This window comes from Danio rerio, chromosome 25 (genome assembly GCF_052040795.2).
Source record: "Danio rerio strain M-AB ecotype USA chromosome 25, GRCz13ab, whole genome shotgun sequence".
Taxonomy (NCBI): domain Eukaryota; kingdom Metazoa; phylum Chordata; class Actinopteri; order Cypriniformes; family Danionidae; genus Danio; species Danio rerio.
Window position 1 is genome coordinate 21,951,427 of NC_141045.1, and position 16,845 is coordinate 21,968,271.

Sequence of the window (16,845 nt, forward strand, 5' to 3'; positions counted from 1 at the left end):
AATAATATCCAAAATAATGACTTGCATTCTTGTAACATGACTTTCTGAACCCATTTGATTTGTCCGTGCAGCACTTGTCTGGTTTGTTGTATTTTACTTCATTATTAACCACAACAGCAGTGCTCATTATTACACTTGGGGATGATCTTTCTAGGAAATATTGTCTTCAGAAGAGTTTATTTGCGTTTTAGATCTTTATAGATAATTATAATTAATTTATCTTTATAGATAATTGTTAACATTGTTTGTAATATAGATCAGTGTAAAATATATATATATCTATATATATTATATATATTTTTCAATCTCATTTTTAGTTAATGATTGAATAACCTGCATATAAAGACTTCAATCAACAATCTTCGTTTGGCTTTACTCACTATCCATTACATCATTCCACTTCAGAGGCATACAAATACTACTTTCTATACGACAGGCCCACATCTTAAAGGTCACATATGCAGTTGAAGTCAAAATTAGTAGCCCACTTTTTTCTTGTTTTATTTCGGCTAGAATAAAAGCTGTTTTAATTTTTTAAAACCCATTTTAAGGTCCATATTATTACCCTCTTTAACCTATTTATTTTTTTCGAAAGTCTACAGAACAAACCATCGTTATACAATAACTTGCCCAATTACCCTGCCTAGTTAACCTAGTTAAGCCTTTAAATGTCACTTTAAGCTGTATAGAAGTGTCTTGAAGAATATCTAGTATAATATTTTTTACTGTCATCATGACAAAGATAAAATAAATCAGTTATTAGAAATGAGTTATTAAAACTATAATGTTTAGAAATGTGTTGAAAAAAAATCTTCCCTCCGTTAAATAAAAATTAGGATAAAAATAAACAGGGGGCTATTAATTCAGGCGGGCTAATAATTCTGACTTTAACTGTATAGTGGAATAACAGACTAATGGCAATATATTTACTATAAACCTTTGTACTTTATGCACTGCATGCATGTATAGCCTATTTTGTATACTATTGTCCATCCAATTTATTCTGACTTGTTCTTCACAGAAAATGAGTCAAGGACAATGAATCTTAGAAAAAAAAAAGATTTTTGTAAATTTGAACACGTTAAGTTTGAGTTCAGTTTAAATGTAGGTGCTAAACTTCATCAAATGGTTCAAAACACATTTAAAGTCTGAATTATTCGTCCTGATTTAATAGCCCATGTATATTTTCCCCAATTTCTGTTTAATGGAGAGATCTTTTGCCACATGGTATAACTCTCTCTTTCTCTCCCAAGTAATAAAGTTTGTTACAGAAATATATCTCATTATTTTGATATGTCATTATATGACTTGGTCATGATGGTAAGAATAGGCATTATTATGAGATTAATTATTACAAAAAATATCTCATTATTGAAAGTAAGTCTCCACCTATTATTACTGAGAAAGTAAGTCTATGTTTCACACTGTGACATTATGATAAGATTTCCTATATAATTTTATTTAACGGGGAAACTAGCTTACCTGCGTCCAATCCCGGCTAACTTCTGGAAAGGTAGAGTAGCCAATAGCGTTAGAGATAACAAGAAAACCAAGTCCCGCCCTAGGACTCACAAAAATCTAAACTGTTTCGCGCGAGCAGAGAGAAGAACCAGCGAGCGAGCCGAGAGAACTGATCGCGCGCGCGCTGTAGGCATGACCTCGCTCGCGAGAGCGTACATCGTGCGCACAGATGATAATGTGCACGCGCGGGACTTGTTTTCTCGCGCTGGATCAGTTGAGCGCGCGCGTGAAGATCCCCTGTGCGCTCGCGAGCTGTAATTTTCTCGCGTGTAGACCTGTAATCTGCTCACGGTTCACTTCTCCTCACGCGCAAACATCACCGCTGCGCTCGATTTATATTGGCATTGATTTGCCGCCATAAGACGAGTCGGACATGATATTTAAGATCCCACATGAAATTTAAGACCTCCTTATGGAAAATTACAGAATTTAAGACATTTTCAGACCTTAAAAATCGAAAATTTTATTTAAGACATTTTAAGACTTTTTAAGGACCCGCGGGGACCCTGTCAAATATAAGCAGAGGCAGGTTTTTGTTGAGGCACCGAAGGATGCAGACTTCAAAGGCGAGTTCTTCGAAGTCCACACAGCCCGAACCGAGCATTTTGAAATAAGACGATCAAGCCTACAGAGGACAGATCTCGTCACCTAGCAACCGTAACAGCTGCTGTTAATAAGTGGTAATAAAATTTGTAATGACTTTTTTTTCAAAGTGATTTAAAAACTTATTTTAAGCGATCTAAAGGCAAAGCGAGGATTACAGAAGCTGGAAATGTATTTCCTTTGATCCATACATGTACACGAACATGTAAAGTGTCTATAAAATCCCTCTTTCCTAAAATGTGTCATCCTCTATTTGTTTTTTTTAAACATGTGTTTAGATATCCAAGTAAAATAAACCCAATTTATACATTTAATCCAGAGTTTTGTTTTAAAATGTCCTGCCGTTATCAGCACGCAATGAATCTTGGGACGTTCTAGGCCACAAAGGATCCACCAGGTTGTGTCCTTGATCACCTGGGAAACGAAGGATGCATTTGGAGTTTTTTTTTTAAACGAGACTGCCTTCGTTGCAACGTGATGACGCAGCGCACTTCGAATGCATCCTTTGCAGGATGCAGCTTCTGAAATGAGGCACAGCTACTGTGGTGTGCCTCGCATTTTTGGAACGTAAAGGCACGTTTGGTGTGATCGGCCTCTAAGGGTTTGATCACACCAAACATGTCTTTAAGTTCCAAAAACACGAGGCGCATCACACTGCCTTGTTGCTGACGGGAAAATAGAAGCACAGTACGCTTTTTATGTCGCTACCTAATGACTGAATCATCTGCTTAATGTGCGTGAGTGTTGCTGCTCATATTAATATAATTTTTATATTTAATAATATTGCGATATTCAAGATTTAAGTCGTATAGCACCAGATAACTCAAAACAGCAACCACAAGTCTCGCCTCTATCTTCAAAAATGTCTGTTGTTGTCTTGACAACAAACACTGCAGGCACCTCAGCGGAAACTGAGAGTTTAGAATGAAAAAGTCGCGACTGACGTAACAAATTTTTTCTGCCCAAGTTAACTTTTTTTTTAACTGCGAGTGCACGGCACGCAGGGGGCAAAAACATAAAGCGTAGCAGGTGGGTAAAATGTGAGGCAAGCAGGGAGCATAAGCAGGGCGCAGAATTCTTGTAGCGGTTAGTAAGCCATTCAAAAAGGCGCCTCTCAATGTAATAAGCATGTTCAGTGTGATCGCCCCTTAAGGACGCACTCAACATGGATAAGAACATCATAATTGACAGATCGCATCACACATTGCAGTCAAAACCCGACTGGGCAGCAACCACGAGCTATTGTGGCAAGGCTGCATTATTATTTTGACTGTGTTGAAGTATTAATGCATGCAGGTGAAAGGAAACAGGTCAGTGTTGTGACATGAGAATATCCATTTTTCCAGATCTCACTGCCAAAACAGCACATGCCCGATCAGCCTTTAAGGATGGCACCGGACTAGGCACAGGACTTGATAATTTGGAAAGAGGATTGGTTTGCATAATTTCTGATACTGTTTTAGTGTTTTACATATGTGAGAATTCTGAATTTGGTGAATTAAAAAGTATTTCTTAGTTGTACATTAAATATTTTTTCACACGTATTCATATTTTACGTTGTGGATTTGCAGAACAAACTGAAAGATGCTGAATACTGAACGCTGCTTTTTAACTTTTCACCTCAAACTCATACTCAGTAAGAAAGACTTAGCTATAATGATCAGTCTAATAGTTTGAATTGTTCCAAGTTGGAGTTAAATATTAAAAACAAGACCATCAAGAGAGATCATCACACCTGTCCTTTACTCTCTTCACTGGCTCCCTGTTAAATTCAGAATAGATTTTAAAACAACTGTTGTTTGTTTTTAATGCAGCTAATGGTCTGGAATTTTCTTAATTATATGAGATTTTAAAGGTGCATAAACCGAACAGGGCCCTGCTCGTCAGTGTGCGAATGAGATCGAATGCTGACTGCATGCCTCCACACACACACACACACACACACACACACACACAAGCATGCAGACTTTTGCGCTGTTAAGTTAATAATCGTTTATCTCGATTAATGGTTTTTCATAATTGTTAGAAGCTAAAATCGAAATCGGATTTTCGATTAATTGCACAGCCCTAACCGATTGCTACAAACCATTTGAGTTAAAAAGCTAATCTATGCTAATCTATGCTTTCCTGCTGAAATAGTAAGATATTTAATTAACACTTTAACACAACACTGAAATCAAAACTCTTTTCAAATGAGTAGATTTAACTTTCAATCAAGCTAACTACACATTGCATTTGATAAAGTTGACTGTTGGGTTTTACAGTGTAGTGATTAAAGTAATTAGCAACTAATAAAGTTATGATAACATAACTTTTCTGATTTTGTTTGTAATGCATCAATGTGCATTACAGTAAAACTGCTTTGAAACAATAACTATTTATACAACTACTAACTACAAATAAACTTGAATTAAATTCTTAAAGCAGTGCATCTAAAATAGTATTTTACCTTAAAAGCACCAAAATATGCTAAAAATAGTATTGCTTTGTTTTTTTTCTGCATTTAGGACTAACTATGGGTAGAATTCACTGATTTGGATACATAATATTGTGCACAGGACTGAGAAAAGGAAGCTAAATTACAGGCTTCCAAAAGGAGCGCTGGCCTAGCCTGGCCCTTCTGTGGCTTCCCTGGCATGAGAAACATCCAATCTGTATCTCCCAATAACCCACACATACACATACACACCATCAAAAATAAACTGAAGCCGTGCACTTACTTAAGACCAGACTGCTACTGTCACCATCTAACAAACCCAAACACATCTACATCCAACCCTTCTATTATACACGGTTAAAAGCAGACCTCTAGCTTCTATACATCGCAGATTCAGAGCTTGCCTTGCTAAGCAACCGAGACTCCTGCATCCTTCTAAAAGCAGCCAGTAATTGAAGAATATCGCATGCTCTTTACGCTAATCATGATGCACGCGTCTGGCTTTTTGCATATCAGATGGACTTTTTTTCCATAGTGCCATTTATATAACTCTTTGATTTCTCCTTTCTATTTTAAACAGCTGACCGATTCAAATGAGTCCTTGGGTTATTGTGGTGGGCCGGAAAGCAGGAAGACATTTGTGTATTATTATAGATATAGTAGGTGATCTGTGATGATATCAGTCATGCATGCTAAATATAGCTCGCTAATGTTTGTATGTATGAAACCCGCGCAAACACTCTACTATCAAGTGTACATCTGTGAAGACAAAAAGTGCAGGCAAATGAACGGCGTACTTACGGCATAAGGCTCAGTTTGCTGGCGGACTTTACTCCTTCTCTCTTCTGAACGTAGTTTGCTGGGATGGTGCCCTCTCGTCCAGCAGAGTTTTTCGCTCTGTACCAATTAGGGTCCTGGAATAGAGACCCAAAAATAAAAAATTATTTATTTATAGACAATATATTTGGCTTTTGTGTTGTTCAGAACTTGTGTGACATCCTTTTTATAAGACGGTGAGATATATTGTGCTTTTAAACAGTTAAAATTAACTTCATCGAATACAGACACTTGTAATTTATAATATTATTTTAGACCAAACATAAAGATACTGCAAAGTAAAAATAAAAACAACACCACATACAGGTTGTTTTCAATTAAATGGTTTTCAGATGGAAGGCAGGAAGTAAAAAAAATGAATGAGACACAGAGGAAAGTTCATATATTTGCCATATATACCATTTTTTTAAGGAGATATAAATAGAAAACAACCACATATGTTGGGCATGATCCTTATATCAGGAAGAGGGCCGAGTTTTCTACTAAACTAAAATATAGTTGCCTGTCATCGAGACGGTAGATACTGTTTAATTACATTACTTGAAACATTTTATAGTAAATACAACAGTGTTTGAGAGCATACTGTATATAATTGTTTGAATTAAACTGTCGTAGTTATTATATTGTTGCTGTGGTTAGGCATTAGACGATAACCATTTTCACAGTATACCGCAGATTGGAAAAGTTAAGATTATAAAAACCATAAAAAAGTTCTGCAATACTGTTCCTAAGGTATGTGTACGATTTTTTATTTGTTTTTTTGTTGTTTGTTTGTTTGTTTTTAGGACAACTGTATCTTCAGCAGAAAAGATGCCGTTTTAAATTGTAAAAAAAAAAAAAAAATTCATTTAGCCTGATATGTTTACTGTTCCAAAACATTTTAAATGTTTCTCAAAATAAAATATATTGTGTTCAAAAGGAAATTTTTTGTTTTTTTCCCAGACATTTAAGAAGAATATATTTTAGAGCAGTAATCACAATCCTGCAAAACCGTGATATATTTATCCAAGGTTATCATACCTTCAGAATCTTATACTGCCCCATGCCTAGCTGTGGTACAACACAACTGTAGTAATGAGTAATTATTCAATAGGCTTCAGTTTTCTGCACTAATGAAGATGCTCCACAGTTTACGCTAACGTTACAGTATTTATTACAGTTTAATATGTTACTGTATTCTGTAGCATTTATTAACAAAGAGTTGAACACATTATACATTTTACTATGTGGTTCAAAAACATGTTTATTATAAATTATTATAGTTTATTTCACAAAATAACATGAGAGCAAGCATACAAAAGCGTGGATGCATAGTCTACATTATTATTTATTTATTTCTTAATTTATTTGCTCACTTATTTTGTGAGAGGGAAAAGGCCTCCACAATAATAATCATCAGGTTTTGTCGCAAAAGTTGCATTTCTTTTTTGTTTGGTCGATGAACTTACCATCAACAAACATTTACTGCTGCTGCGCATCTAGATGTTCATGTTAGAATTGTATATTCTGCCGAAACGCCAGTAAAGACATGGATTATTGCAAAACAAGATGGAGATTTCATTGCAGCGATTATATGACTGTATACGTTACTTATATTCTACTGGATTCTGTATAAGTGTGGTGGTGTTTGAATCTGATTTTTATAGAACACATATTTATACCAGGGTTCATACACATTTTTACTACAAAATTCCATGACTTTTCCAAGACTTTTAAGTAAATTTTAATGACCAAATGTTTCATATTATGTCTTCATATACATGGTAGGAAAAACTATCCACATTCCAATTTATTATAGCATATCTTAAAACATGCAACAATTATTCATTCATTTAGTCTTTTAGTTATTCATTCTTTAGGCTTAGTCCCTGATTTATCAGGATTCGCCACAGCATAATGAACCACCAATTACTTAGTTTAAATTTATTATTAATATCCATGTAAAATTAAATTTATATAATGCACTAATAATGTGAGACCATGGGATTGGCCAAGGGCAGAAAAGACAAAAAATTTCCAGGTCTGGAAATTGTCATGTCTAAATTTCATGACTTTTCCAGGTTTTCCATGACTGTATGAACCCTGTTATAAACATAGCTAGGCCTGTAATCTTTATTGCTGTTGTCAAAATGAATTTTTGCAATCAAAAAAGGTTTGTACACATGGATGCACTGAACAAATGTTTATTACATGGAGCTTTTTCTTCCGTCTTTCAGCCATTTTCCTGAACTTTCTCCCCTTTATGAGCAAAAACTTTTGGAAGTCTATAAAAGTTGTTAGGCATTATTATTTTGGCCAATTTAAACAAATATAAATATGATAAAACAGAGATATTTTAATGTTCTGATAGCGATTTCTAAGTAGAAGAACCACTTCCTGCATTCCATCTGAATAAATGACGCCATGTGAAAACAACCTATATTTTCATTACATATATTTTAACGGAACATACTGAATATCTAAAACAATAATGTGCGTTGACTGCTGAGCTTAAAATGATTTTTGTGCATCCTTGTAACACTATTTCTATCAAGAGTTAAATGTGTAAAATATGCAAATGTGGCCAAAACAGAATCAGATGTCCATCTGTCACCCACACAAATGAAGATCTGCAAGTAGTAGACCAGTTTCTGACACCTGTATTAAACTGTAATGGGCAACACTGACACAATAGCTATGTTTCCATCCAAAGTTGTGAATTAAACTTCTGCTTTTGTTTCGTATTGATGTCCTTGGTGAAGTTCAACTGCTAAAAAAAATGAACGCAACAAGCACAAGAGCTTGACATCTTTTCAGTGTCCACCAAAGTCCAAATGGCGGCATTCACACTTATTCAAATGAACCACACTAACAGAGCAATCACACTTAAGTTTATTGTAACCAACCAAACTCGCAAAGCATGAACATACCATTTAGATTTCTCACAGAAAGTAATAATATAGCACGTTTTAGTCATTTTTATGCAATTTTGATATCTTCGCAGCGTCTAGGTCTCATTAGTTTCCACTGAACAGTAAAATTAGTGTGAATATGTTTTCAAAGTTTACACTTTAAAGTTAACAACTCTTACTCAGCTGGGATTGTTTTTTTTTATGTACCTCCAAAATTTCCACAAATACTAAAATACAAATGTAAATCACAGTGCAGATGTTTCATCAGCAAAGATGCATTAGATAAAGCAAAATTAGTATTAGCAATACTATATTGCGAATAGGGTGACATGGTGGCTCAGTGGTTAACACTGTAACCTCACAGCAAGAAGATCACTGCCTCGAGTCCTGGCTGGGTCAGTTGGAATTTCTGTGTGGAGTTTGCATGTTCTACCCGTGCTGGTGTGGGTTTCCACCGGGTGCTCCGGTTTCCCCCATAGTATAAAGACATGCGGTACAGGTAAATTTAACAAACTAAATTGGCCGTAGTGTATGCGTTTATGGATGTTTCCCAGAACTGGGTTGCAGTTGGAAGGGCATCCGCTGTGTAAAACATTTGCTGGACAAGATGGCGGTTCATTCCCAGATAAATAAAGGGACTAAGCCGAGCAATAACGAATGAATGAATTTAAAAAATATATATATTGTTCAAATTATACTGCAAAAAAATGTATCATGATTTCCACAAATCTTAAGCAGCACTACTGTTTTCAACATTGATAAGAACTAAGCTTTTAATACACCAAATCAGCCTATTAACATGATTTCTGAACAATCACATGACACTTAAGTCTGGAGAAATGATGCTAAAAAGTTAATTTTCCATCATAAAAATAAATGATGCTTCAAAATTAAGTCAAATGACAAGTAACAATATTAAAATATTGTTTTTACAGAATTGCTGATCAAATAAATGCAGGCTGGGTGAAGATTCAAAAGCATTTTCAAAAACCTCACACACTCCAAACTTTCAAAGTGCTCCAATTATTAAATTAAGGTGCGATTTAAAATTACATGTATAGCTTAAATAAGTCAAATGACTTGATATGAAATATTTTCTTACACTGAAAAAAAAGGGTTCATTGATAATTATAGCAAACAATTTATATAAGCTTAATTTAAAAAGTTAAACATTTCTAAATTTAATTTGTTTAAATTTAGCTCATATAAATTGTTTGCAACCACTTAACTTAAACATTTTTTAGTAAATCCAATGAATATTTTTTTCAGTCTACATAGAACACTAATGCTAATATTTAATTCATGTTTTCCTCCATACAGTAAACGTACAACAGCATTTGACAAAATCACTAAACCATATTTTCAGATATATTGTATAGTTTGAGTAGGTTGAGTAAATGATGACAATTTTCCATTTTTGCAGTATCATATACAGTAACATTTCAGAAATGTACCTTAGTTACTCCAACTATAGTAAGCACATCTCCTTTGCACATGGGCAAGTCCTGGTCTGCCGTTCCAGGGAAGTTGTACCTGGCCACACACTCGGTGCCCGCAGGCCAGGTCGCCTAGAGAGGGAAAGAAAAAAGGAAAAGCCTTTGACTTTAAAAAAAAAAAAAAGGAAAGCAAAACAGGATGCTTTAAAAATGAAGCGGTGTCATAATTCACATTATATCTTAACAGCACCACCTTAAGGCTTCCTTTACCTCAAAGGTAGACATAGCTGAGGGAATCCGTCCTCTCACAGTCGACCCGTTTCAACCGGTAACATCAGAGCTGAGCCTGAGGCATACAGCAGCAGCCAAAACTGGCCCAAAACCTGTCGATCACCAATAAAAAAAAGCATTATGACAGCTTCAAATTAAATCCTAATTCACAAAGTGATTTCTAAAAAATAATAAACCAAACAAGCCATCCTGACTACAAGCAAGTCAGGCATACCAAAAAAGTACTCGCATTTCAACAATGAGTCAAAATTCAACCTGCCATGCATGTCAGCAAACACTGTTCAGCAGCAAATACAGTTCAAGCACACACACACACTTTCAAAGGGGAAGTGGCGGCTGTAGATTTTCCGATGCCTCAGACAGGAAGAAGGGCTGAGCAGCAAAGCAGGCTTGCAGAAAGCATGTTAAACATTCAGTGTGAACTGAGGGCATCAAGCCACCCCACAAAACAAGCACTTTACACTTAGAAATCAACCATCCATGACCAGACTAATACTACACTGTTGAAACCGGATGGGTTACGAGAGGCATTTCTAAATCAACTTTAAGAAGGACATTGAGATGGCTTTGGAGTCATCTACTATCCGTTTGTCTTATCTATCATCTGTTTGTCAATTATCAAAAAGTAACAACGCACAAAGCCTCTGGTTAGAAATGAGATAGGTTATTTATGCATCAACTAACAGTTCAGACTAAAAAAATAAATCTTGCGATACAAGAAATAATGCTGATCCTTTAAAATCCTAGGCATTTCTATTAAGTGTGTGTTTAAGCAGGGTATAAAACAGATTTTTTAAAGAGAAAACTTAAAAAAAAAAAAAAAAATATATATATATATATATATATATATATATATATATATATATATATATATATATATTTTAGAAATGTATAAATTAAATAAAATGATAAATTTGCAAACCAATTTATAAATTAGGAGAAAAAAGAATAAATAAGTAAAATTAATTTAAGTTAGGACTGAAAATGTGCTTGTAATCATTATAAATAATGTATTAATTTACAGACAATTACGTTTTAGCAATCATGCAATACAGTCTATAGTTTTAAAAATACTATTCTCTATTTTTTCTCTTCAGATAAACATTGGGTTAAATAAAGCAGTGCTGTAGTTACTTCCGTGAAGAAGAATAAAATACTCAAAATTAAAAGACCCAAAAGCAGAAACGAGAAGTTACAAAAGAAAAAAAAAAAAACACACTTCACTTTCATGGTGATGAGCAACTTGAATCTCAAAAGTAAGTATTGCTGTATTTCCATTATGCTGGGACAAACTTGTGAACTGAACTTGAACTTAAGCAAATGACACATGCAATGCTGTTTTTCTCACCTGCAAGTCTCAAAGGAACAAATGAGCAGGAATTTTGATGTGCAGAAAACTGTTTCTCATAGGATTTCAGTTACAAAAACCAAATTCTAAAGTTTATTTAATTTAAATTTTAAAGGTTTATTAGAAGTGAAGTGCTAAAAGCAAACAAGAGCTTTGAAAGTCAACCTATTATATTTCTTGGAAAAAAACAGGGCCCTGAATAGTGAATAAAAATAAAACAATAACGAACAAAAAATGCAAAAAAAAATAAAAATAAAAAACATCACAAAAAACAAAACAAATGTAATATTTATTAAGAGTATAAATATAAAAATAAAATAAAAACAGAAAAATAGGGGAAAAAAACTAAAATCACACACAAAACAAAATCATAAAACTAAAAAGCAAATTTAAAGCAATAAAAAACACAGAAAAATGCTAAAAATAAACAAAACAAAAAAAATCATAGAACAAAAAAAATTTAAACTATAAAATTAAAAACTATTCATGCAAAACAAAAAATAAAACAATCAAAAATCACAAAATGGAAAAAATACTCACTATAAAATTTAAAAACAATACAAATACAAACAAAACTAAAAACAAGAAATCACCATAAAACTACAAAAAATAAAAAATAAAAAGTATTTATTGAAAGCACAAAAATTAATCATAAAAAAACTCAAATCCCCCACAAAAAATAAATCATAACAAAAAACCCATCTAAAATAATAAAATGAAATAAAAACTATTTATTGAGCAAAAACAATAAAATAAAAACTAAAAAATACAAAAAATGTAAAATCAATCAATAAAAATAAATAAATAAAAAGCAAAACAAATTAACAACAAAAATAAAACTGAAAACACGAAAATAAAAAACAGAAAAATATTTTTAAAATAAATAAATAAAATCACAAAACACAAAACAATAATCATCATAAAACTAAGAAAATTAAAACAATATAAAATAAAACATTTTACTGAGAGCACAAAAATAAACAATAACATTAAAATCTGAAAAATACAAAATAAAAAAAACAAAATTAATTTATTTATTGAGGGCACAAAAAAGAAAAATACTAAAAAACAATTTGAAAAAAAGAATATAAAACAATAAAATTCTTCAAAAGAAAATCACAAAACAAATCATTATAAAACAAATTTAAAACAATAAAAATAAAAACTATTGAGATCACAAAATAAAGCAGAATACAAAAAAAAAATCACAAAACAAAACAAAAATAATAATCATAAAACAAACAAAATAAATTTAACAGTAAAAATATAAAAATATTTATTGAGAACACAAAAATTAAAACACAATAACCCACTTAACAGTAAACCATGCGCCCAGAATTAGTAAAAAATAAATAAGCTTAGTACTAAACCTAATAATGCACTTAAAACAACGCAAGACACATTTTGCAATTACTTTCAAGTGTTTCCGGTTCACATTCACAACGGTTGAATCTGCCCACCTTATTTTTTTTTTTACAAGTGGTGCAGTGCATGCATTGGGCTTGTAAAGCAGATATGATATGACACAGAGCGCTTTGACCTCATTAATATGTCAACCAGCTCTGATTGCCAGCCTGTTCAATGCAAAGTAGCACTGGCTTAAAAACTGCAGTGGGCCCCACAACATGAAGTCACTTCCTGTCTGAGCTGCTGGGACTAAAACGGTCATCCTGTATTGGCGTTGCTGGGTGATGAGCGGTACGAGTTGAAGGGTGCTGGCTAGACAGCCAAATGGGTTCCAATAACGGCATAAATTGACCGAAGGCCTTACAGTTAGGATATCACGCACTTCCCTTTAAAAACACAGTCTTCCCCTGCTGCTCTGACTAACTAATTTTATACTTGTCACACACTGGAATAGCGTGATTCATGTAAAGACAGGAAACTGATTGTTGTTGTAGTGGATCAGCTTTTCAAAGACGTTGGGATGTGTCAGGCTTGATGGTTGTGATTCAAACGGGCTTGTGCACTGTACACATGAATAAGAGTAAACCAATTGCCATAAAAAAAACAAGTTGACTTTATAATAATAACCCATGGTAACTTGTAACTGTTAAATTGACTTTATTTTTTTATGCAAATTCTACTTACTTTTTAAAAAAATAAAAGTAAACTAATCACTTTTTCCAATACACATTTATGATATTAGTTTATTCCAGCTTTTCTGTATCTAGCAAAATGACAGTAACTAAAATAAATCTGCTCTTCCAGACTCCAGTGTGTCTTCTAAATTCAATACAGGCTATAATTTTAGATTTTAAAGACTTAATGAAGCACCAAATATTGTAATAATTACAGTCATTATTTGAAAACACATGTGCTAAAATAGTCTCACACTGTAAAAAAAGAATTAGTTGACTAATAAAGTGAGTACAATAAGCATGATTATAAAAATTAAGTCAGCTTAACAGTTCCAAGTTACAATGTGTTTATTTACATTATTTCTGTAAAGTCAACTTGTTGCTTTTAAGGCAATTGGTGTACTTGCTTTAAGTAACTAATCAATTTTTACAGTGAAAAAACAAAAAATCTTGCTGCCTCCAAGTTGTTAGTTGAGTTAAATTAGCTGGTCATTAAATGAATTACATTTCCTGGTCAACTCAACTTGCGTCAATTAAACTGACAAAAAATAGTGAGGCAGAATTCAAGAGTTTACAAACTTTTCCAGTCCAAGACGCACTTGATGGGAGAGATAAAGCAAGTGAAATTTTGTATACAACTGAGTGTTCAAACGAATAGAAACAAAAACAAAGTAAAAGCAAAACTTTTGAAAGCCCTAAACCAGGGGTCAACAATCTCGGTCCTGGAGGGCCGGTGCACCTGCAGGGTTTAGCTCCAACTTGCCTCAACGCACCTGCCTGGATGTTTCAAGAATACCTAAAAAGACCTTGATTAGCTTGCTCAGGTGTGTTTGATTAGGGTTGGAGCTAAAATCTGCAGGACACCGGCCCTCCAGAAACAAGTTTGGTGACCCCTGCGCTAAACAAATAAATAAAAAAATTACAACAAAAAAAAACCATCACAAAAGACATTATTAAAAAAAACACACACACAGACACAGGAAAATAAAACAAGAAAAATAAAACCAATGACAAACTTAAAAAATACAATAAAAAACACTACTAATTACTAGAGATTAGAGCTGGGAGGATAAACAATATTATATTGAATCGTGATAAAATTGATGTCAATGACAACGATAAGCTCTGGACTCTGGGCTCTTTTTTTCTCTATGTTGATCTAAGAGCCAATCACACAGCAGAAATGCGCAACAATTGGAATCTAAAAGCATGTTGATATAGAGGTTATTATAGATATTGATATTAGAGAATTTATATTATGCCATTTAATGAACTCTTTTAATGAATGCTTTAGTAATTGTTGGGGTACTCTTTTAAATCTGGAAGAATTAACAACGTAAAATTATTGAAAATAATTAATTATTGAGATTGCATTATTGCCATATTGCCCAGCCATATACTAGAGAAGCAACGATAAACCGACTATCACTATTTCACTATTAATCACGGTTAATAAATCATAATGGCTTTTTAACACCATGTTTCTTTACGGAACAAAACTGCTGCAACTAAAAGTTATGCCGCTAGTTTAAAGTTCCGAGCTTGTACTTAATACGCACGCACACTGAATTAAAGGCCGACTTTAACAATGGCTGAGAATAATAACTAAGGGCCGTTTACATATCCCGTCTTTTGCGTGTGCATGTTTACGTTATTTCCAATGAAGATGTTTGGCTTGCTTGTGCATATTGGCAACGTGCGCTGTTCTCACGCTTTCCATGCCCACCTAGTTGAAAAAATTTTGCGAGTGCACTGCGAGTCACATGAAAAGATGTGACGGATCAGCTTCACACTTTGGAGTAGAAATGTGTGTATTCCATACAAAGGGAAAAAATATATATAAAATGAAAAATACCAATTTCATAATATAGTTGATCAAAAGTGCCTTTTTAGAAAGAAGTTCAGCAGCCTTGGACATTTGTTCTCTTTAAAAGGAAATGCTTAGCTAATATGTAGATTTAAACATGTAGACAAATACAATTTTTTTTAATTTATATTTTTATTTATTGATTGTTTGATTTATTGTTCGGTCATTTATTTTCAGTGTAAAATTGTGTTTAAATACTTAAAAACATTTTTTTACTTATTTTTTAAGTCCAAGAGAAATTAACAATTGTTTTTTTTATGACTATTTTGTGATGCATTATTTAGTTACTGGGCAGCAGCAAATAACACTTAAAAATATAAGGAGTTTGCATGTGATTTACTAAACAGGGCTCAACAATAAGGACTGCCCGCTGGCCCGGGGCCAGTGTGCAAGACGCTCGGGACAGTATACAGAATGGTTACTGGCCTGATCGGGGCTAGTGTTGCCTTGTCACTAAAATTTAATTTGGCTGCGACTGTCAATTGCATGCTTTCATGCCCAGACGTTTGTTTCAGAACTTGTTTGCCCAGTAAGCGTGGTTCGTGCGGCTAATATGATTATTATGTTGATGGATCAAGCAAGAACAAGAAGTGAAATGCATTTTAAATCTAGATTTACAAATAAATGAAAAATGAAAATATTGAAAGTATTATAGACTGATGTAATGAGCCGGTTTATAAAATTAGGAATTTTGGTTGGTTATAAACAAACAAAAACCATAAAATTGTCAACTAAATAATTCAACTAAACCACACATTAAACCATTCACTTTAGTTAATCTAATCAGTATTGTATTTAAATTAAATCCTTTTTAAATTGTCAGTTGTATTTAAAGAAAAGTAATGCTAAAAAACTAAATGGCTAACTTCTTTATTTGGTGGGGCCAGAGAAAATTTTGGCAGGGCAAGTAAAAATCTGAACCACTTGCCCGATCGGGCCAGTAAAAAAAGATCTCTAGCGTTGAACCCTGCTAAACTAGTAGTGTCTTGAAATTAATAAATGCATAACAACCATAAGTGTGAATATTCCTCAGACTATAATCGCACAACCAAAACCTATAATCATTGCACCCCTACTAATTACCAAAAAGAATAAATAAATCAAGTACAAATAATAAATAAATAAATCAATCAATAAATAAATAAGCAAATAAGAATCAGGAAAACCGAATCAAAAACAAAACAAATTACAAATAAAAATGATGAAACAAAACAAAATAATCAAATCAAATTAAACTATGTATATAAAAAAAAAATGCAACAAGAGGTCTGAAGTAAAGGACAGGAAGTCAACTAGTTTCAATTTAACCAACCGCCTCTACCACACTTGCCATGTAAAGCAACAACCTATTTAAGGCACACTCACAATGCCACAATTAACACAACGTACTTGAAGAAACTTTATTTGGTGTTGTCTGCCAAGACGTGGTTTATTATTAATATCAGATATACATCCCTTAGTTACAGAAACAACTCCTCCAACCTAATTTAACCCATACTTCAAGATGACTAGCAACAACATCTAAACAAAAAA

General features: G+C 33.3%; 1 protein-coding gene across 1 annotated transcript in view; it reads right to left on the reverse strand.

Moving 5' to 3' along the window:
* Positions 1-16,845, reverse strand: part of csk (C-terminal Src kinase) — a 75,749-nt gene that overhangs the window by 35,395 nt on the left and 23,509 nt on the right. The window contains 3 exon segments of the mRNA NM_001077599.2: positions 5,363-5,475; positions 9,744-9,857; positions 9,996-10,108. Coding sequence (NP_001071067.1) covers positions 5,363-5,475; positions 9,744-9,857; positions 9,996-10,010 — 242 coding nt within the window. The 5' untranslated portion in view covers positions 10,011-10,108.